General features: G+C 53.8%; 5 protein-coding genes across 5 annotated transcripts; 3 read left to right on the top strand and 2 right to left on the bottom strand.

The window, feature by feature from the left end:
• Positions 1-559: 559 nt before the first annotated feature.
• Positions 560-1,136, top strand: J4E90_002748 (uncharacterized protein; the record flags this gene model as incomplete). Its single annotated transcript, XM_051432324.1, has 2 exons — positions 560-745; positions 861-1,136. 2 exons carry the CDS (start codon positions 560-562, stop codon positions 1,134-1,136), a joined length of 462 nt encoding a protein of 153 aa, XP_051293746.1.
• Positions 1,137-1,595: 459 nt separating this feature from the next.
• On the bottom strand, positions 1,596-6,073 carry J4E90_002747 (uncharacterized protein; the record flags this gene model as incomplete). Its single annotated transcript, XM_051432323.1, has 3 exons — positions 1,596-2,875; positions 3,484-5,863; positions 5,912-6,073. 3 exons carry the CDS (start codon positions 6,071-6,073, stop codon positions 1,596-1,598), a joined length of 3,822 nt encoding a protein of 1,273 aa, XP_051293745.1.
• A 743-nt stretch (positions 6,074-6,816) lies between these two features.
• Positions 6,817-10,110, top strand: J4E90_002746 (uncharacterized protein; the record flags this gene model as incomplete). The annotated part of the gene is made up of 4 exons (XM_051432322.1): positions 6,817-7,006; positions 7,054-7,318; positions 7,364-9,881; positions 9,943-10,110. The coding sequence occupies 4 exons, from the start codon at positions 6,817-6,819 to the stop codon at positions 10,108-10,110; spliced, it is 3,141 nt and encodes a 1,046-aa protein (XP_051293744.1).
• A 646-nt stretch (positions 10,111-10,756) lies between these two features.
• Positions 10,757-16,046, bottom strand: J4E90_002745 (uncharacterized protein; the record flags this gene model as incomplete). Its single annotated transcript, XM_051432321.1, has 2 exons — positions 10,757-12,067; positions 12,117-16,046. 2 exons carry the CDS (start codon positions 16,044-16,046, stop codon positions 10,757-10,759), a joined length of 5,241 nt encoding a protein of 1,746 aa, XP_051293743.1.
• A 1,924-nt stretch (positions 16,047-17,970) lies between these two features.
• GCD11 (eukaryotic translation initiation factor 2 subunit gamma) lies at positions 17,971-19,673 on the top strand (the record flags this gene model as incomplete). The annotated part of the gene is made up of 5 exons (XM_051432320.1): positions 17,971-18,107; positions 18,158-19,125; positions 19,177-19,373; positions 19,422-19,591; positions 19,643-19,673. The coding sequence occupies 5 exons, from the start codon at positions 17,971-17,973 to the stop codon at positions 19,671-19,673; spliced, it is 1,503 nt and encodes a 500-aa protein (XP_051293742.1).
• Positions 19,674-20,342: the final 669 nt, after the last annotated feature.

Genomic DNA, 20,342 nt, shown 5'->3' with positions numbered 1-20,342 from the left:
TGACGAATGTTAAATCCAGAGCCCTGCATTAGCGTTTCTGGCGCTGCCTAACAGCTTTGATTGGGCCTACAGGGAGCTGGGTCTCCACAGTGCCCTCCCTGCCGCGATCGATGGATTTGCTGTAGTTGCCTAACAGGGAAAGCCGTCCCGGTGGACAGGGCGTTGATTGGCGCGACAGGGACACAGAGATCCACATTGCCCTCACTGCCCTCCCTCTCTCCCGCGATCGATAGTCTTCGCATAGTTGCCTGATCGGGAAAGCGTCCCTGTCGAGCCAATCAAAATCTCGTCTACAGGGCCAGCGGTCTCCACAGTGCCCTTCCTGCCGCTATCAACGGTTTTCTTTTACCTTCCTATCCGGGGAAGACACTCTGCAGGCGAGGCTCTGATTGGCTCCACAGGGCTGGGACAACAGGGAGACTGCGTTCCCGCGGCCACAAATTATTTGTCGCAAAGCGTCCAGCCCCAAACCAGTCCGCCAAAACCACGCATTTCACAACAAACCTACGGAACTCGAAAGCGCCGAATCTAACCCGACTTTTGTAACAAAACACACAAAATGAAGCTCCTCACCCTCAACTTCCTCACATGCGCCATCAAAACCTGCAAAACCAACCCCGCGTCCTTCCCCCTCCACCCCCGCGATGCCGAACTCGAAATCGTAGAAGCAGACGTCAACCTCGCCTTTCTCAAAAATATACTACCGAGGATCATGTGGGACGAATTGAGGGGGATATGCAGCGAGGTACGCGAAATAAAATGCACCCGCCAGGCGCGAAGCCCACGCGCATTGTGTCTCCAAAGAGATACAGATACTCCAAAACCTTTGAACAGAAAGCTGACAGACATATGACACATAGCTTGGTCTTCCTGAACTCCCCGCAACAGCACCCACGCCCGCCGATCTCGTCGAACCCTCCTCTTCCTCCGCTTCAGCGTTAGATACCACGGATGCGACACCAGCGGCCGCGACGGAAGAGATAGAAGAGGAGCCTAGCCAGACAGCGAAGGATCTGCACAGGATATTGCTTGAGACGTGTATACAAGAGGGCAAGCTGGTGTGCGGGGCATGTGAGCATGAGTATGCGGTCAAAGAGGGGGTTGCGAATTTCCTGTTGCCGGGACATTTGGTATGAGTTGGGACGGCTGAAATGAGGTCTCTTGGTTAGACATCGGAGTGCAAGTGGAAGATGCGTCTATCGAACAACTACAAGCGCGACTGGCAGTCTATGGTAGACTTGGTCTGAAGAGGGTGTACAACACTATGATGCCGTGGGCACAGTATGAATGTTGTGCACCAACAGGGGAGAACGATGACCGTGAAAGAGGAATGGAGCTGGTCGGTGGGAGCGGTTACTTGATACCCTTTTGATTGCGTTAACCCACATACGGGGGAAAGCATTGTGCTGCACACGAGTCTGAGGTCTCTGCGGCCTGAATCGCTTGCAGAAGCATCACCCAAGTCAAATGAAACATCGATGGAGGGCAACGCGTTCAAGAATTGAAGCTACACTTTTCCCTAGCCAAAATGGTATCTACGATATGCGCCCAAACACCCATACGATGGCACTTCTACCAGCAAAAACTTTCAACTCTTACGAGCCGAGAGCGCGGTTGATCTGCACCCTCTTATCCTCACCACCCGAGACAATGCCCACTGCGCTATCCCATCTTACGCTGAAAACCTTCGCGCCCTCTCCATGACTCTTGGCAGACTCGCGACCTTGCCTGTAGATCGTGTACACACTCTCACCAGTCATTCCCTCACCAACCTGACCACCCGTGCTAACATTCCTGAGATCCCAAATTTGAACGGTTCCGTCATGCGAAGCAGACGCCAGGTTGTATTCGGAAGATGGATCTGTGTCCAAAGAAACAACACCGTTCTTGTGACCTCGTAGTGTCATGACACTGATTTGCGTGGCAGATGCGCGGGGGTCGACCAATGTAATGTGTCGTGCTGAGGTACCGGTTGCAAGCAGGTTTCGGGAGGGGATAGCGCATAGAGAGAGAAGCGAGTGACCGGTCGTTCGGGTGTCAACGCACGACTGGGTAGGCAGATCCCAGGTTTTGAGTGTGTGGTCGTGAGATGCCGAGTATGCGACAGTAGCATCATCTGGTTTGAAGATGACGCTAGATACCGGCGAAGTGTGGCCGCTGAATGTAGCCAGTGCTCCGCGAGCGGGGACCGTGCGATCGGGCTTTGAAAGCTTCTGTCGCTTGTTCGACGCAGCCGTTGAACTGGGCAGGAAGTTCGCCGGCGCGACGGGGTTCTCCTTTGCGTTGCTCGAGAACAACGAGATAGTGGTATCCGAGGAGGCAGAGAGAATGCGACTCGAAGGCGCATGGACTGCGACGTCTTCTACACCCCAGCGGTGGTTGAACAGCTCGAGAGCTGTGGTGATAGTCCTCGCATCGTCGTCGTACTTGTAGACACGGACGGTGTTGTCCAGCCCTGCAGCTACCATCTTCTTCTCCGATAACCATTTAGCCGTCTTCAAGCTTGTAATTCGACCACCGTTGTTGGGAGCCTCTGAAGTCGCCAAAACATCGCCCGAGGTATTCCACACTCTTAACAGTCCATCATAACTCGCGCTCAATATCCTCTCTTGCCCACTTTGCACTCCTGACAGAACATCCACGGCCGAAACCCAGTCGTCGTGTTCGAAGCTCGTGACGTTTAGCGGTGGCACCAAAGCCCTCGTGTATTCAACGTCCAGCGTCGATTCGGCATTGATACCATTCTTCGTGAGGAATTCGTCGATTGTGGTTCGGAGGAATTCGCCGTTGATAAGGATGTCAAAGGGTATGCGACTGCCGTCATCGCGGTGCAGGAGTTCGTTCACAAGTGTGGAAAGCTTGTGTCGAGTCAAAGCTGTGGGCGCATCCGCGTTAGCTCTGTATCTAGACGGACTGCGCAGCGTTTTGTAGCCTGAAACCACGAACTGCAGTCGCGACGGTTCAAATTACTGTGCGAGCATGCTGCAGTAGATGGCTAGAGGCCGCGACATGCGACTAGGCTTCCGGTAGTTCTACTCACATGTTTGAACCAAGAGGATGTTCGGCTCCTCCGAAATCTGCAGAGCAGCATCGCGCGTCGTAAGGCGAATCTGCACCTTGGTCTCTGCGGCGTCGATATCCATGGCGTCGGCGGGTTTGGCGGTATATGTTGATTGGTGTTGGAGTTACGAAGCTTAGGAAATTTTGGGATCTCGAACTTTTTTTCGAATCCGGTTAGCGCGGAAGAAGCCAGCCAGTCGGCGTTCGTGAACCTCCGCTCGTGGTATTATAGATTATGTCTTTCCAGTAGTTCAATTTATGCAGAAAGTATCAAAGCCGGCTGATAGTTGGGTATAGGTTTTCGGTGTTTCAGAAGACTAACTGTAAACTAGGGTCAATCTATCACTAGAGTACTACGCATGCGCTCAAGAGGAAAGTCGTGTGTTGTTTCCTTCACGTAAATTGTCATTTACTAAGTCATACTGGTTCTCCTGATCTCAGCGATAGCTCTCCTCCGGTGATCACTAGGCGCGAACAGAGCCTCGATCAATCCAATCACCTCTTCAGCTTCCATCTCCAACTTCAGCTCGCCGTCCGTCCAGAAGTATTTGATATCCGCAAGGCTGCTGTCCAGAATTTCGCTGAGATACTGGAACTTGAACCAGTTGGGCGTGTAGATACCGGCCATGTCTCTTGTTTCTCCGTTGCCATCCTCGGTCTGGAAGTGTTGGGATAGAGTAGCAAGCGAGACACAGTACCCGTGTAACTTCCTCGACTCATCTTCTGCAATATCTGACATGTCCTCGACATCGTTGATGAACTTTGTGAGAGCTGCTGACACCAACGAGCCAAGTGACTGATGTAGAGCGCTATGTGAAAGTACATTCTGCCACTGTCGCTTCACATCACCTATGCGATCTATCGTCGTAGCGATGGCGTCATCACAGACCGTAGCGAACGGAACGTTCGTACAGCCTTGGAAGCCTTGCGCATCTTCAAGATGATCCCGGATGATCTGTCTTTGTGACTCCATCTCGCGTCCGTATGCACGCTTTCCAAATCCGTCGATCGTCTTGATGTCAGATTCGATCAGCGGTTGGAGGCGTTTGGAAGGTCGCAAGTGCTGTGGCAATGTAGACGATTTATCTCTTTCAGCTTGTTCTTGAAGAAAGAGTCGCAGACGATCCGATAGTCGCTGGCAGTCGTTGTAGATGAGCATGTTACTGGCGATATCTTTTGAGTAATGCATCACAGCAGTAGCTCGGTACATTGCCAACAGGAGGCTCGGAATCGCATATAGACCCCCGCTCGCGGGTGCGATTGCAGACTTGACCAGCTCGGGTGAGTTCAGCGTGTCTACTTCTGCAATGACCTGCAAGATTATCTCCATTATGGCATCTGGGATCGCTGTCACTGTATATGTCTCCCGAAGGGTGACCTCCTGGTGTGCCGGCTGTTTTTGAGAGGCAGGTTTTCCGTTCGTATTCGATTGCTCCGTTGTATGTGCTGCAGGCTTCGGCGTTGTGGTGGGTTTGGTATCGGTCTCGTCATCCCAATCAGCGCCCCAATCATCTGCATCCTCTGCATCAGCTGGCTTTTCTTTCGCCTCTTGCTCTTTGGGTTCATCTCCAATCACATCATCATCCTCACCCCAAGCACTCATATCTTCTTCTTCGATAGTCTCCTTCTTCTCTTCTGCGACATCGCCCTCCTCATCCCAATCAGCAGCCCAGTCATCCTTTTGTTCGTTGCCAGCATGCAATGCATCTCCCTTTGAGATGACTTGCGTCTCGACCCGTTCAACAGTCTTCTTTTCTTGCACCTTCTTCGGGAACATCGTTTGTACTCGAGCGATCGCATCCTCTTTCTGTTTAGCAAGCCATATCTCGGCAGACTTATCTACCCATTCAGCTAGACGATTTTGGCCTGACCAGCCGAGCTCATCGAGATACTCCACAAAGCCCAAGACATATGAGAGCGATTCTTGAAAATGTGGTATCCCGTCTGTTGATAATGGCACGGCAGGCAAAAGCAGGTTCGAAATTAAACGAGAAGCAATGATCGGAACGAACTTTGAGGACAGCGGAACGGCGATGCTAGGCGGTAGACGCGTGCTCAGGTACTCAGCAAGCAAGTGCATATCCTCCAAGGTAGCCTTGACCGCACCATCATTCACCGTGCCAGCACGTTGGATAACATCCTCCTGGATGTTGAAGGCGGACACAACGCGGTCGGTGCCTATAGCCAGTCGGGGAGCGATTATGATCTTGTCCAGGTCACGGCTCAAGCGGGTAACGAAGCTGTCCAGGAGACCCAACTTCGTAAGCGCTTCAACTGTTGTGTTGATATCGACTCTGGCCTCGCGTTCGATCGACTGGTGCAGCGAGATCTTATGGTTGGTGTTGTCGACTGCAATCAGCCCGTTCCATGACTCCGTGATCGTCTCTACGATGGCTTTCTTCAGCTGCTCCTCCTTGTTCTTCAGCACACCCACCGCTCTTGTAGTGGTGAACAGCCCAAGTCCCTGGAATGCGCCATCTGCATCTTCCAAAGTCTGTATGGCGTGCATAACATGGCCATGTACAGCAGCGTTTTGGGCAGAGTCGAGCAGGGTCGAGATGTCTCGAAGCTGCTCTACAGCACGTGCCAAGCTTTCGTTGTATGCAATTTCCGTGTGCAGTAGGCTGACCTTGCTTGCAGCATCCTGTACGCGAGCTGTATTCTCCTTTCCCGCCTCTGCTTGTTTTACAATATCTTTGGCCGTTTCTTGCGAGCGTTTGATATCGTCTTGTAGCTTGCGTGCCTGTGCTATCCAGCCATCGACGTCGGGCGCGGCTTCTCTCGAGAGTTGGCGTACTTCGTCCTGGAACAACGGTCAGCGTTGCCTGGAGCACGCGCTCCTTCAACACACCTTCGTCTCTTCTCTTGCCTTGGCAACTACCTCCAACAGCTTTGGAAGTGCGCTGGAAGGCACAGTTGCGGACGCGACATCCTGGTCCTGGGGAAACGCGCCATGCGCGGCCGATTGGAGCAGCGCGTCGCCTAGCTGCTCGTCTGAGACTTGCGAAGGCATTTGTAATCACGGGGTGATTGTCATGTCGATTCTAAAAAGGGTTTGCGGCGGGATAGTTCGCAGGGCGTTCGCAACGTCGCAGGACCAACATTGAAGCTGCACGGACGTCCAAGCGACGTCAACTCCAGCGTTGCTGCCCCGCCACACTTACCCCGCCACGCTCAAGCCCTTGTGCTGAAGAAACAGGCACATGCACACGTGCGTTTGGAGACAACCGCAGGTCGCAGCAGATTCATTAGGCGCAGATTTATCTAGTCAATCCGCGGTAGCAGCATCTTAGCGGCGCCGCAGCACTACTCCCGGACAACTCGCCTCTCATATTGCCCTTCGTCATTCCCTCCTTCCTTGTTCGGAGTGGCTCTCTGCTCCTTGTACTCTATCTCATCCTCTCGTAAGTCTTTGTCATTTTCATTTTACTGCCATCTCACCGCTACCCGGGCTGGTATGTAGGCTTGCAGATTCAGCCGCATAATCACTGGCCGCGGCCTGTAGGCTTGTAGAGCATGGGTATACGCAACGCACGCCCCCAAAACCCAAGGCTGCTTTTCTCTTGGAGACCCCGGTCGAATCGGTAGCGTGATTTTCTATATAATAGTGCGTTGGGCTACGTACAACGATTCAGCTAACACAGCAAGGGTAGTACCAATTCGGGCAACGCGGCCAGTGCCTGCGACTTCAGCACCAACAAAGGGTACACCTGCAATCTCACGCTATCAATTCCTTTCTCCATCAAGATCGACATCATGGGGTCAATACAGCAGGAGTCGCACTTCAAGAAGCTGCAGCAGTTCAAGGCAAATTACGCCGACGCTACTTTCACTCAGTATGAATCCCAGCGGACGGGTCTTCGGGTAGTGGTAGTCGATCGAAAGGGTCCTAAGGTGTACGGAAATTTCGCGGTAGCCACGGAGATCCACGATGATTCGGGTGCACGTGAGTGGCATGGCTCGTGTTTCATATACTTCTACTGACTGACGTAGCGCATACCCTTGAGCATCTCTGCTTCATGGGTTCGCGGAAATACCCTTTCAAGGGCGTACTAGACAAGATCGCCACCCGATCATACTCTGACACAAACGCATGGACGGATGTCTCCGAGACAGTCTATACTCTCTCAACCGCGGGTTGGGAGGGTTTTGCACAGCTGCTACCTATCTATCTAGATCACCTCATCGTACCTACGCTGACCGATGCCGGTTGTTACACTGAGGTTCATCACATCGATGGCAAGGGAGAGGATGCCGGGTGAGTATCTCTCAACGCCTTCATGCTCCCAGCTAACGACCCAAGTGTTGTCTACTCTGAGATGCAAGGACGTCAGAACTTGCAGGGCGATCTCATGGATCTCCAGATGCGTCGCCTTCTCTACCCTGAAGGCGATGGCTTCCGTATGGAGACGGGCGGACTGATGGAGAACCTACGAGTCTCCACTGCAGAGCGTATTCGCCAGTTCCACCGAGACATGTATCAGCCCAAGAATCTACGAGTTATATTGATTGGAGAGGTAGATCATCCAAACCTGTTGGACATACTGGATAAATTCGAAGACGAGATCATCGATCGCGTACCGGCTTACGATGCGCCCTTCAAGCGTCCATGGGTCGAATCGAAGCGCACTCCACCCCTGAGCAAGACCATTGTTGACACAGTCGAGTTCCCAGAAGAAGACGAGTCAACAGGTGAGGTGCAAATCGCCTTCCTAGGACCCGAGACTATCGACGACCTTGGAGAGACTGCCATCAACACGCTGCTCAACTACCTTGCCGGATCATCTGTTTCGGTTCTGGTCAACACACTCGTTGAGAAGGAACACCTAGCGAGTATGGTCTACTTCTGGTGTAAGGGACACACCGACATGATCATCTGGTGGACTCTGTCGTCTGTGGAGACTGACAAGTTGGCTGATGCCGAGAAGCGTTTCTTCGAGGTTCTCAAAGAACACGCTTCCAAGCCCCTTGATATGAGCTATCTCAAGGACTGTCTTCATCGCTTCAAGCGCCAAACTCGATACATGTCTGAGATTGGCATGGATGAGTACAAAGACCCAATTATCAAAGATCACGTATTTGGTGACCGGAATGGTACTCATCTCGAAGACGCAATGGCCACTCTTGATGTATTCGACACACTTGACAAATGGACTGAGGAAGAGTGGCGAGCATATCTCAATAAATGGATGGTGGATGCTCACCACGTTTCCATCCTAGGTAAACCTTCCAAGGCGTTGTCGGACAAGATCAAAGCAGATGAGGTTGCACGTGTCAAGGCACAGCAAGAGAAGCTAGGCGAAGAAGGCCTGAAAGACTTGGCACAGAAGCTCAAGGAAGCCCAAGACGAAAACGACAAGCCCATCCCAGAGGAGATTATCGCCAGTGTTCATGTCCCTAGTACTGAGTCTATCCACTTCTTTGAGACTACAACAGCGCGTTCTGGTGTAGCAAGGAAGCTAGGAACTTCTGAGAACAACATCCAGAAGATTGTCGACAAGGATGAAAACGGCCTTCCCCTCTTTATTCACTTTGAACACATACCAACTTCATTCGTACACTTCGGCTTAGCACTCGGAACTGCCTCGCTACCAACGGAACTCAAGCCTCTCCTCGGCGTATATCTAACCAACTTCTTCGCGACTCCGATCATGAAGGACGGAAAGCGTATCGAGTTCGAGGAGGTCATTACCAAGCTTGAGCAGGATACCATCGAGTACTCCATGGACCGCGGTACCGATATTGGAAGCTCTGAGATGATCTACATCCCTTTCATTGCGGAGGCCGACAAGTTCAAAACCGTTGTGCTATGGCTGAGGTCGATGCTAGTTGACTCCGTGTTCGACACCGAACGCGTGATTTCTGCAGTCAAGAAGATGCTCGCTGACGTGCCCGAAGAGAAGCGAGATGGTAATTCCATGAGCTTTGCAGTCGACCGCATGATCCACTACAATGCCGCATCAGCTGTTCGCGCGACTGGTACGCTTGTCAAGGGTCTCTACCTCAAGCGCATCCTGAAGCTACTCAAGACGGAGCCTCAGCAGGTCCTTGATAAACTCGAAGCCCTACGCAAGCACCTCCTGACTTTCTCCAATATGCGCGTCCTCGTTACCGCCAACCTTGAGACCCTACGAAACCCAGTGTCGACCTTCAAACACCTTACCGACGCTTTCAAGCCCGGTCCAGAGCCAACAGTAAACCCAATCGACGACCGCAACGCGCTCCTCTCAGATATCGGTCGTAGTCCAGGCGGTACACACTACATCATCCCTATGCCCATCGACTCCTCCTTCGCAGTCCTCACATCCAAAGGACCCAAAGGCTACACAAACGCCCAACTCCCACCGCTCATGGTCGCACTCGCCTACCTCGACGCGGTCGAAGGCCCCATGTGGACATCAATCCGCGGCACAGGACTCGCCTACGGCAGCAACTTCTTCCGCGACCCCGAAACAGGACTGCTCAAGTTCCGCATCTCGAAATCGCCCAACGTCTTCGCTGCGTACAACAAAGCCAAGACGGTCATCAAGGAGTATGGCGACGGCACGCAGAAGTTTGAGAAGCTGGCGTTGGAAGGCGCGATTTCAAGTATCGTCCGCGACTTTGTTGATGAGCGCGCTACGGTTGTTGATGCGGCTAGGAGCTCCTTTATCGATACTGTCACGCGTGGTGTGGGCAAGGACTGGCAGGCTTGGGCGCTGCGTGAGGTGCGCAAGGTGACTGAGGAAGACGTCAGGAACATCTTGAATGAGGTTGTGTCTGGTGTGTTTGTGCCTGAGAAGACGGATCTGGTCGTGACTTGTGGTGGTATCATGACTGACGTAAGTTTCCCACCTGTCCTTGGGTTCGGTGTTTTGGTAAAATGCTAACCTTTCTGTACAGGGCCTCAAGAAGGACTTTGAGGACGCAGGCTTCAAGATCGAGATGAAGCAGCTCACAGACTTCCAGGATGCATATGGTCTTGAGGGTGAGGAAGATGACGAGGACGATGACGAAGAGGTATCAGGTAGCGACGATGATTCTGAAAGTGGCTCGGAGATGGAGGAGTAGAAACTGGAAAGCCAACCTGAGTTCTACGCTCAGTCCGCCTGGTTCGCCACGGACAGTCAACGCCGAAGTAGTAGCAGCAACTGCAATGCAAACACTTCATTCAAGATCCATAAAGTCCCTCTCAAATATTCATATTCATACACTAGCGCAACAGCCCCTCTCTCCAGAATAACAAAGCAACAAACATCGTCGCCAAATATAGCCAAACCACACATCAATCATGCCAGATTGAACCCAAAGACGGCCCCTCAAAAGGTATTGTAAATCATCTCTCTCGTAAATACATACAAGGAAAGTAGGTATAAAAAAGACACCAAAGCTTAGACGCCGGCAATGCCTCTCTCGCCCCCAGCAGCCGCAGCCATAGATGTTGCGTATTCGAAGAAAGCCAGAATGTAGAAAGAGAGAGAGAGAGAGAGAGAGAGAGGACTCTCGGCGTTCGAAGGTATCAAGGAGAGAAGGAGGGATTTGGGGGAATCACATACGAAAAAGAGAAGTCGAACGCGGTTGGGAACACACCCAGATACACACAAACGCCCGTTGGGTCAGGTGACACAATCGCCGAAAACGCCGCCCGCAAAACCCAAAGGTAAGCAAATTCCGATCTTCGTTGTAATCCAACTGCTCGTGAAACTGGCTAGCCAAACTATGCATCTTCGGGTAAAATGCGCGCAAAATGCTTTTCCCAAATCCATCCCACTGTCTTCGTTTGGTCGTCTTGATTTCGCGCGAGCCATAGCTCACCCTTCATGCCGATGACATCGAATATCTCGCCAGGCACATACACAAGGTATGGTATTCCGCCTTCGCGGCGATCGTGCGCAATGTTGAACTCGAAGAGACTCGCTGCCAGGAAGAGTACCTCTGGCTCGTCGGTATCGGCGGGTGTAGTGGGGAGGTCTTCGACGCTGCCACGAAGAGGGGAATCTGACATCGGTAGCGCAGAGTTGAAGACACCGGATGCGCGTGTGGAACCCGGTAATGATGCTGGCTGAGAGGTGGGCGCGGAGAATGTGTGGGTAATGGGTTGTGAGGGTGAGAGGAAAGACGGGCCTAGTTGCGGTGGGAAGTCGAATGCGTTGATACTCAGTGGAGAGTGCTCTATGTCTACTGCTCCGTCGAGACCCATATAGTTGTGGCTGTTGCGAGAAGGACCGGTGTTGCGTCGCTCTTTGCGCACTATGGTAGAGTCACTGTTGTCAGACACAGGACTGAGTGCGCGTGCTTCCCGTAATGATGTAGGTCCAGGGCCAGCCCGACCTGATCCATTGGGTGGGTAGAGAGAGGGGTACGCTGGCCCTGCAGGGGATGAGCGTGGCGGGTTATCGAGACTCCGCGGATGTGATCGGGGTGCATAACCGCCGCTATTCCGCGTTTTCGAGTCAAGCATTGATGCTTCGCTCCCGATAGACTCAGTACGACGCGACGATGAGTTGCGGGACGAGCCGCCGCCGCCGTCGGAAGAGAGTGTTGGAACAGGAGACGTCATGTTGGAAATGTCGACCAGGAGATTCCTGTTGATGATACCCAATCTGTTCGCAAGATCCTGCATCGGCTTGTAGTCCGAGTGGAAGCGTTCGACGTATGATTCGAGGTCGTATCGAAGAGATGTCGTGTGTTGCGGCTCGCTCTCAAGCAGTGGGAGAATCTTCTTCGAGCAAGTCTTGTACCAGTCCTTTTGCAAACACATGAACAGAGTCATAAGCGTGCGCATAAGACCCTTTGTTCTTTCATACAGAAGTGGTAGTTCGTGTTTGAGTGTGTCGTTGATCGTGCTGAACTTTTTGGATGACTCCTCTAGGTCCGGGTCGACCTTTTCGCCACGGTCAAGTGCTTGTTTGTGCTTGACGTAGTATAGCAGGTACTTTTTGCGCTGCTCGATAGTCTTCTGATACGACACCCACATCTCCCAGAGATCGCCGACGGGCTTCAGGACACGGCTTCGAACGGCAGCTTTCTGTGACATTGTTAGCGGTATATAGGCGGCGTGATGCTCAAATACTTACGTGATCTTCCAATGCCTTGTTCTGCAGCTCGAAATGAGCCATTGCCCATTTTCGCCATGTGCTCTCAATCTCCGGATACACGGATGGTGCCACCTCGCAGACAGTGATGAAGCCCAAAAACACGATGTTAAGCTGAAGGTAATGCTCGGTGATCGAATCAAGATACTGTTCAAAATCGCGAATAACGATCTGAAGCTGGAAAAAGTGCCCACCGAACTTCTGTTCTTTCGACTTGTAGTCCTGGTCTTTGAAAGTCTTGTCGGCCTCGTCGTACGCTTTGCTCTTGTCGACCTTAGGAATGAAAGCCTTGACAAAAGTCTTGCCCAGGCCGCTCTTCTTCTCTTTCTTGCCCTCCGAGGCAGCAGCACGGAAGGTATCAGAACGGGCTTTGGCCTGATTAATGCGCTGACTCATTGCTCTCAACTCTTCGAATGCTTCCTTGATCTTCGGTAGATCGGGATGGTCCGGGTCGGTGATCTCTTGCAAGGACTGAAGGATCAGCGGATACTTCAACAAGCGTTGACACGGCTTCAACAATAGAGAGTCCAGATCCCACGCTTGGGTCATGTTTTCCACTTGCTCGAAGCAAGCAGTAACCCATCCAGACAACGCCTCATTTCCTTGATTCTTCTTGATGAAAGCGCTGGCATTGTCCTGATTCAGGAAATATGTCGTGTAAAGTCTTTCCATCTTCTCCTTGTTGTCCAAGAAGACTTGGCCAATGGTGGTCAATCGATCGTTCTCCAGAGTGCAATTCTCAAACTGATTCGGCGAGTCTTCAGATGGTCGCCGAGCATGCATCGGCGATTCTCCAGAATCGTGCGATTTACCATCAGAGGAGTCACGGTTCCAGGGTCCGGTTGGAGGTGGTATCTCATAGTTGACGATGGGCTTTGCAGCCTTCTTGAATGCACGGAACAGCGACAGGGAGAACTTCTCAAGTTCTTTGCAGTTGCTGAACAGCAACCTCTTCTCCTTCTCGCTCATCATATTCTGCGCGGTCGCCTCGAAGATGTTGTGCGCGATCATCATATCTATGCAGAATTGATGTTCTGTTGTAAGCAGCTCTTCCAGCGTGCGATATCGCTTTATCAAAGCCTGCCTGGCAGGATCAGGTTGGCCGTCTTCACCTTTCTCGGCTTCACTTGGCAGATCAATAGTACTCTCAATAGGCTGTGGGGTACCGTATCGATCCTCAAGACTCTGTTCTTGAACGTGAAGGACAGGAGTACGTGATCGTGCGGGATGCATTTCGAACTTGTCGTCGTTGAGCATGGGGCGTGAAAGCTGTTGGTGTTGTGGCGCAACGTTGTAGGCATTTGGGCGGGAGGAGAGTTGTTGGTCGATGGATGGGTTCACGGGTGGGGGCGGTGGTGAATAGTTGGGACGGGGAGGCGCCGGAAGTGAATGCGGCATACTGTGCTGTAAGTCAAGTCCGAGTCCGCCATTCGTCCAAGCAAGTTGTGGGAGCTCAATGCGGTTGGTTGCGACAGATTTGTGCTCGTCCGTTGAGGTTCGTGATAGCGCGTTGTGAGAAGGGTCTCCAGAAGAACTGCCGGAATGAGACGCATCCTCCTGGATGGTGGTGGTGGTGGAACCTGCTGAATTTTGTGAGTAACGTCGCGAGGACGAAGTATAGATGATTGCCGTCCCACCGCCATCAACTTCTGGCGATTCCTGGTGCAGCTGTGGTGTGTACGAATCCGGGCGTGACGGGGACGCCACTCTCATGGGCTCGCGCCTCGACTTGTCGTGTTTCGAGCCATTGGCGTCACTTAACAGTCGAGCGAGATACGTCTCTGTAGACTCTTTCGAGGCCCAATCTTTGTGCTGTGCAATGACGGGCGAGACCTGGTGCACCCTTTCCTTCGATACCGACGCCAACTCTGGGGATATAACCGGCGATTGATGGTACATGTTCAAGACTGAGTTTACGACGCTGTACGTCTCCGTGTTCAGCGTCAGCGATCCGAGTGTTCTATAGGGACCAAGACTGGCAGAGTCATCCGGATACAGCGTGTCACGCTTAGGAAGCGAATCTCCTGGCGATCCTTTTGTATCGTGGCGAGAGATGGATGGCATATCTCTAGCATCGTGTGTTTGATCAGAACTATACCCATACGATAGAGCCTGAAGGCCTGCGCTGAAGCTTTCGGAGTCGGGCTCCCATGAATGTGATGGCGGCTCCTCGCTGAGCATAATGGGTATTGATTCCCGAACGCCTAGCTCTGACTGCTCCATTTCAGGGGACTGTGGAGCAGGCCTCTGTGGGGGAGGAGCAGTCCTCTGCGGCGGCGGGTGGAAGACGTGCGGTTGCAAGAGCTGGTGGTCCGGCTCCTGGTGTGCGGTCGGCGGCGTGAGAACAAAGCTTCCTGGAAGCCCTAGTACAGGCGATTCGTCGAAGTCGGTCACGGCTGATGCTGGCTGCTCGAGCGGCGGTACCGTTAGGCTGGACGTCTGGAGGCTCAGACGCTGTTGTTCGGGCGAGGGTGACGAGTGCTCGTCGCGCGACATGCGCTGGCCCTGCGTCTGCGCACGGGTCTCATGGGATTGCTCGATTTCGGCAACGCCAGGCAGCCCCGCGAGTTGCTCTTGGGACTGGTCGAAGCTGCTCGCGAGTGGGAAGTACTCCTGCTCACCATGGGGGCCGGTACCTGTCGAGTGGGAAGCGGGCGAGGGCTGCAGCGGCTGGCGTTCTCTCGAGTTGCGCAGGCGAGGCGACGTTGGGTGCGGCGGGGCATTGACGACAGCGGACACACTTGGTCCGCTCCTGGCACCCAAGGGCGACTTCCCTCGCTCGCGATATCCACGGTAGGCTAATGCGGGGAGCGTGGACTGGTCTGTGCCCCGGGAGACTGGAGCGACAGCCGCTGCAGCCAGTACCCTGTCCATCCGGGTGGGCGAGGCGCGGTTGCTGTGGTTCATGGCGCGGGTTGGGGTGTACTTGACGGAGCGCGTCGACGAGTTGGAGTCGGAGCCGGCGCTCAAACGCCGTGTCGCTACGGGTATCCTCGAACGCGGCGTGTGTCGTTGGGGCGACCGTGCAGGAGTTTGTTCTTGCGCATGTGCGCGCGCGGCGTGTTGCATGTCGTCGGCGAAGGCTGAGGTCGCCGCGCTGGCAGAGCGGCCATGGTGCGGGCTGGTGAAGGCGGCCGCGGGTGGTGCAGCGTCGCTGTGCGTGTTGTCGAGAACGGGAATCCCGAAGCCTGGCGAGAGCACGTCCTGTCCCGTCAGCACTTCGCCAAACAGCTGCCGCCCGCTGGGTGCAGACGCCCGATTCGGCGAGGCCACCTTCTTGGGCGTCGACGAGACGTGGTGGTCGATGCTGCTCCGGCTACCATTCGTGCGGCGCGCGTTGCGAGGCGATGCTGGGGCGGGCTGGGGCCTGTCTCGCGGCTTGAGGTTATTGAACTTGTGCGGCCCGTACGAGGCCTCTTTGCTCGGGCGTGCAGCCGATGCTGTCGACGAGATCGAGGCATGCGCACGCCGGGCGACGTCGTGCGTGCCCGTCCCAGCCCGGCTCGGCGTCCTGGAGCGAGAGCGCACGGCAGGCGACGTCGTCGTCGAGCTGCTGGCGGGCGACTGCTCGAAGCGCTCGGCGAGGGCCCTCACTTTGTTGGAGACCTGGGGGGAGGAGCGAGTGGCCGCGGGCGGCGATGCAGGATTCGAGGCAGACCTCACGGCCGCTTTGGAGGTGGGGCGCGCGCCGTTCGTCATGGGCTGCCGCTGCCGGGCTGCGGGCATGTCGAGGCCGCGTTGCGGTGAGGGAGGTGCTGCTGCGTGCTCGGTCGTCGTGGTGTAGGCGGAGTAGTAGTGCTCGGGCGAGGTTCCCACGTCGTCGTCGGCATGGTCGAGCTCAGTCGACTGCAGCCAGTGTGAAACGGAGAGGCCGGGGTTGTATGCATATTCATGCGCTTGATCAGAATCCATATCCCATAGTCGGCGAGCGCAAAGGCGCAAAAGCAAGGCAGCGCCAACGTTGTCGGAGGAGGTGGGCCAATCTCGAGCAACAAGGGTTGCCAACGCAGACTCGCCGGCTCTCGCGCAGAGGGCGTCTGGGCCAATGACAGTCTCGAGGCCGGTGCTGCCCCAAGTCGACGAGTTGATATGTTTCAGCCTGAAAAGCAAGCGGAAGGGTTCCCGATACGGCGCGCTTGTGGGAGGTTCTGAACTGGCTGTGTCAGATCAACAACTGAGCCCACACGGTACATCTAAACTCCGTCGTTACCATGCAGCTAGGAAGCGGGATACCGGCGCCGCTCTCGATGGGGCGGCGCACGACGACGGCCTGGCCTTCGCATCTGGTATTTACATGGAGCAACCCGATATCTTCGACGTATGCTGTCCAGATGGTTTGGGCCAAGATGGAGGATCAACATGCTCTTTCGCGGCCTGCTTATCCATCCGTGCTTCTCGATGCCATGGGATGATAGCATCCCGCTTCCCCAGCCCGTAGCTCTACCAGTACTAGCGGATCGTGCTAGCCCTCGTTCCCAGGATAGCCGTGTTTTGCGTCCCAGGGGTAGGTCGATCTGTAGATGCAGCTGACCTAATGGCGCTCTACCAGACAGTCGTTCCAAGATTACTATACAATGGCATACAGGTTTACCATGGCCAGGATGATGGGGTTTGGCACAATGTGAGCTAGTCGCAAACAGACCTGTGGACATGGCAGCATCCATGCTATACTCACAAAGAGCATCGGGACACAAACAACTTCACTCAGGCGTGCAGCATTGGAAGTTTATAAAATGAACGTAGCATCTTATATGCAGCTGACATAAGATGTGTACCTAGGTAGGCGAACTCTACGAGGGACATTCTTGTTGGTTTGCTAGCAACCATCTCATGTACAAAGAGATGCTTGCGTACAACTGTTTGTAGCAAGCATACTGCCGTATATAGGCAGCTCTCATCTCATGTTAGAATAGATGATCAAATCATCTCATTTCTGCTCACATTCAAGAATTCTGACACAAGCAGAAGGTACCAGTGTCTCAAAGATATAGACATTTCGACAAGATGATGAGGTGATTTTGCTTTGACGACCCTGTAGGAGAGGGCACCAAGGGGCACTTGCTGATTCGGATTCCGCATCGTTCATTATCTTTCCCGCCCTGAGGCGTTAAACTGCAGCGTACATCCCAGCATCTGGTCAGGAAGCCCGACATACGTCTCGTGTGGCCGAGATATCTCTGCTTATGCAGATCTTTTAACGGAGTCGCGCTGTCAAATGCACAGCCAGTATGTGGTGATGTCGCATCGCACATTTCGTGGTGAGCATGCAGTGTCCGAAGAGGTTATGTCCAGGACTGCGTCGCTCCCGAGAGACATCACATCTATGGAGAAGGCTCTCACCTTCACATCCATCACGTCAACTGTAATGTACGACCAATCATTGCGCTCTCTCCCACTGCAAAAGCAGGGAGAAACCGCACCCAAGATCAGCCAAAGTATTCCTCTCCACTTCACAGACGGTTTTCGTTCTCATGGAGACCTCACACCGTCCGTAGACGACGGGTCTCTCCAAAGAAAATGCTTTTCGTGAGTGTGCAATTTGTTTGCGTTGTTCAATGAAGAGGAAAGGCAGGGACGGCCGCGATTGAGATTTTCTTCAGCAGGCCGGCGGAACCTTTGGCCGGGGCGCTTGGACGCAGCACGCAGCCCCGCCACAGGCAGGTGGGCTGTTCCGGATTTGGGTTTGAGTCACTTTGTGTGGGATTTGAAGTCGAAAGTTGCCTGCCGCCAGTCTCCACCACCGCAGCTGCTCGACTGACCAGTCTAATACCTCGACAACCGAAACCACCAAACCAGCTACGCCCCAATCCCCAAACTCGATCCCAAGTTGCCCATCATGGAGTCCGAATCCGACCACGACCACCGCGATGACGAGAGCATGTCCGAGCATGAGGAGATTGAGGAGACGAAGCCAAAGTCCGCGATGAAGAAGGGCCGGGAACCCGCGGCGCCCGTCGTGCGCCCAGAGCTTCCGTAGGTGTTGAAGACAAGAGGCTCTGCGCTGCATAGCTAACGCACACAAGCGAACAACCAGACCCAAGCACGCTCGACCTCACCACGCTGAACCCGCTGTCGCCCGAGATCATCTCCCGCCAAGCCACAATTAACATTGGAACCATTGGCCACGTCGCCCACGGAAAGAGTACTGTCGTCAAGGCCATCTCCGGTGTGCAGACGGTCCGTTTCAAGAACGAACTCGAGAGGAATATTACCATCAAGCTCGGTTACGCCAACGCGAAGATCTACCAATGCGATAACCCAGAGTGCCCGCGCCCAACATGCTACCGGTCATACAAGAGCGACAAGGAGGTCGACCCCGCGTGTGAGCGTGAAGGATGCGAAGGCAAATACAGACTGAAGCGCCACGTCTCTTTCGTCGATTGCCCCGGTCACGACATTCTCATGAGCACGATGTTGTCAGGTGCTGCCGTCATGGACGCTGCGCTACTCTTGATCGCTGGAAACGAAACTTGCCCGCAACCGCAGACAAGTGAACATCTTGCTGCCATTGAGATCATGAAGCTAAACCACATCATCATTCTTCAGAACAAGGTCGATCTGATGCGGGAAGACAGCGCTGCGTCGCATTACGAGTCCATCCTCAAGTTCATCCGCGGAACTGTCGCCGATGGCTCGCCAATCATCCCCATCTCTGCCCAGTTGAAGTTCAACATCGATGCCATCAACGAGCACCTCATCAGCAAGATCCCCGTCCCAGTACGCGACTTCTCCGCGAAGCCCCACATGATTGTCATTCGATCCTTTGACGTCAACAAGCCTGGTGCTGAAATCGATGAACTAAAGGGCGGTGTTGCTGGTGGCAGTATCTTGACCGGTGTATTGAAGCTAGGAGACGAGATTGAGATCAGGCCCGGTATCGTGTCAAAGGACAGCGCCGGAAAGATTCAGTGCAAGCCTATCTTCTCAAGAGTAGTGTCTCTGTTTGCCGAGCACAACGATTTGAAGTTCGCCGTTCCGGGAGGACTGATCGGTACGTGACGATTCCTGCAGACTCATGCACCACTCAACTAACACACAACAGGTGTCGGTACACGCGTTGACCCTACTCTGTGCCGTGCGGATCGTCTCGTTGGTTTCGTCCTTGGTCTCCGTGGACACCTCCCCAACATCTACACTGAACTCGAAGTCAACTACTTCCTCCTCCGAAGATTGCTTGGTGTCAAGACTGCGGACGGCAAGCAGGCCAAGGTAGCCAAGCTTGCAAAGAACGAAGTCTTGGTAAGTTTCTATCCATGATGGCAGATGACAAAGCTGACACTCGCGCAGATGGTCAACATTGGATCAACCGCTACCGGTGCCAAGGTTGTTGCTGTCAAGGCTGACGCTGCCCGTCTGTCCCTCACTTCACCTGCATGCACAGAGATCGGTGAGAAGGTGGCGTTGTCCAGACGTATCGAGAAGCACTGGCGTCTCATCGGCTGGGCCAACATTGTAGCGTAAGTTTCACGGCATATCTAGTTGCGCCCACGAGCTGACATCTTCATTAGTGGTAACATCCTCCAACCTATCGTCGACTGAGCGGGCATGGCGCGTAGTGGGGTAGCTCTCGAGGAGTGGAACGACAAACTTTACGAAGGGACGACGTAGACATAAGCGGTATGACGGCAAAACACGTGCATTTGGTTCCTAGCATTTTCTGCCGGAGTCGGTTGCGCTTGGAGATGGGCACCAAAAGTGGTTTTCTCGCAGCTGTGTTTTAGACAGCATCTCGAAGCCATGACAGCAGAGGGCTAGCGTCACTAGGGAGCGAGCGTCTTGTGTATCAGTACGTTCTCCAGCACAGTGTAGCCGCATATAATGAAGCATGTACATCCACTGGAATTGTTGGGAATGCGGATGACAGCGGGTCACGCAGGCGGAAAGTAGGCCGATCTTCACATGAAAGCCATTCTGTAACATGTGCAAGAAGCTGGCCTACCAACGTCAGATCTGCGTGCTAGCCTACATTTGCCTCACTGTCCCCTCACTGCGCGTTGTACGATTTCTCCGCTCTCAGTATTGCTTTGATTGCCTATACGAGGTATGTTTGCGAGGCTCCAGTATTATGCCGGTATAAGGCCAGCACACGCTCAAAGGTTCACGTGCACTGACTCGGGGTTTAGAGTTCAACTTGCCCTCGCTCACGTGCTAAACACCGCAACAGTTATACGAGTACGCGCATCTGATTGTGCGGCGACTGGTAGCGCG

Source organism: Alternaria incomplexa (assembly GCF_024043165.1).
Source record: "Alternaria incomplexa strain BMP 0042 chromosome Unknown scaffold_3, whole genome shotgun sequence".
In the NCBI taxonomy this organism is placed as follows: domain Eukaryota; kingdom Fungi; phylum Ascomycota; class Dothideomycetes; order Pleosporales; family Pleosporaceae; genus Alternaria; species Alternaria incomplexa.
This window is presented reverse-complemented; position numbering and strand designations above follow the sequence as displayed.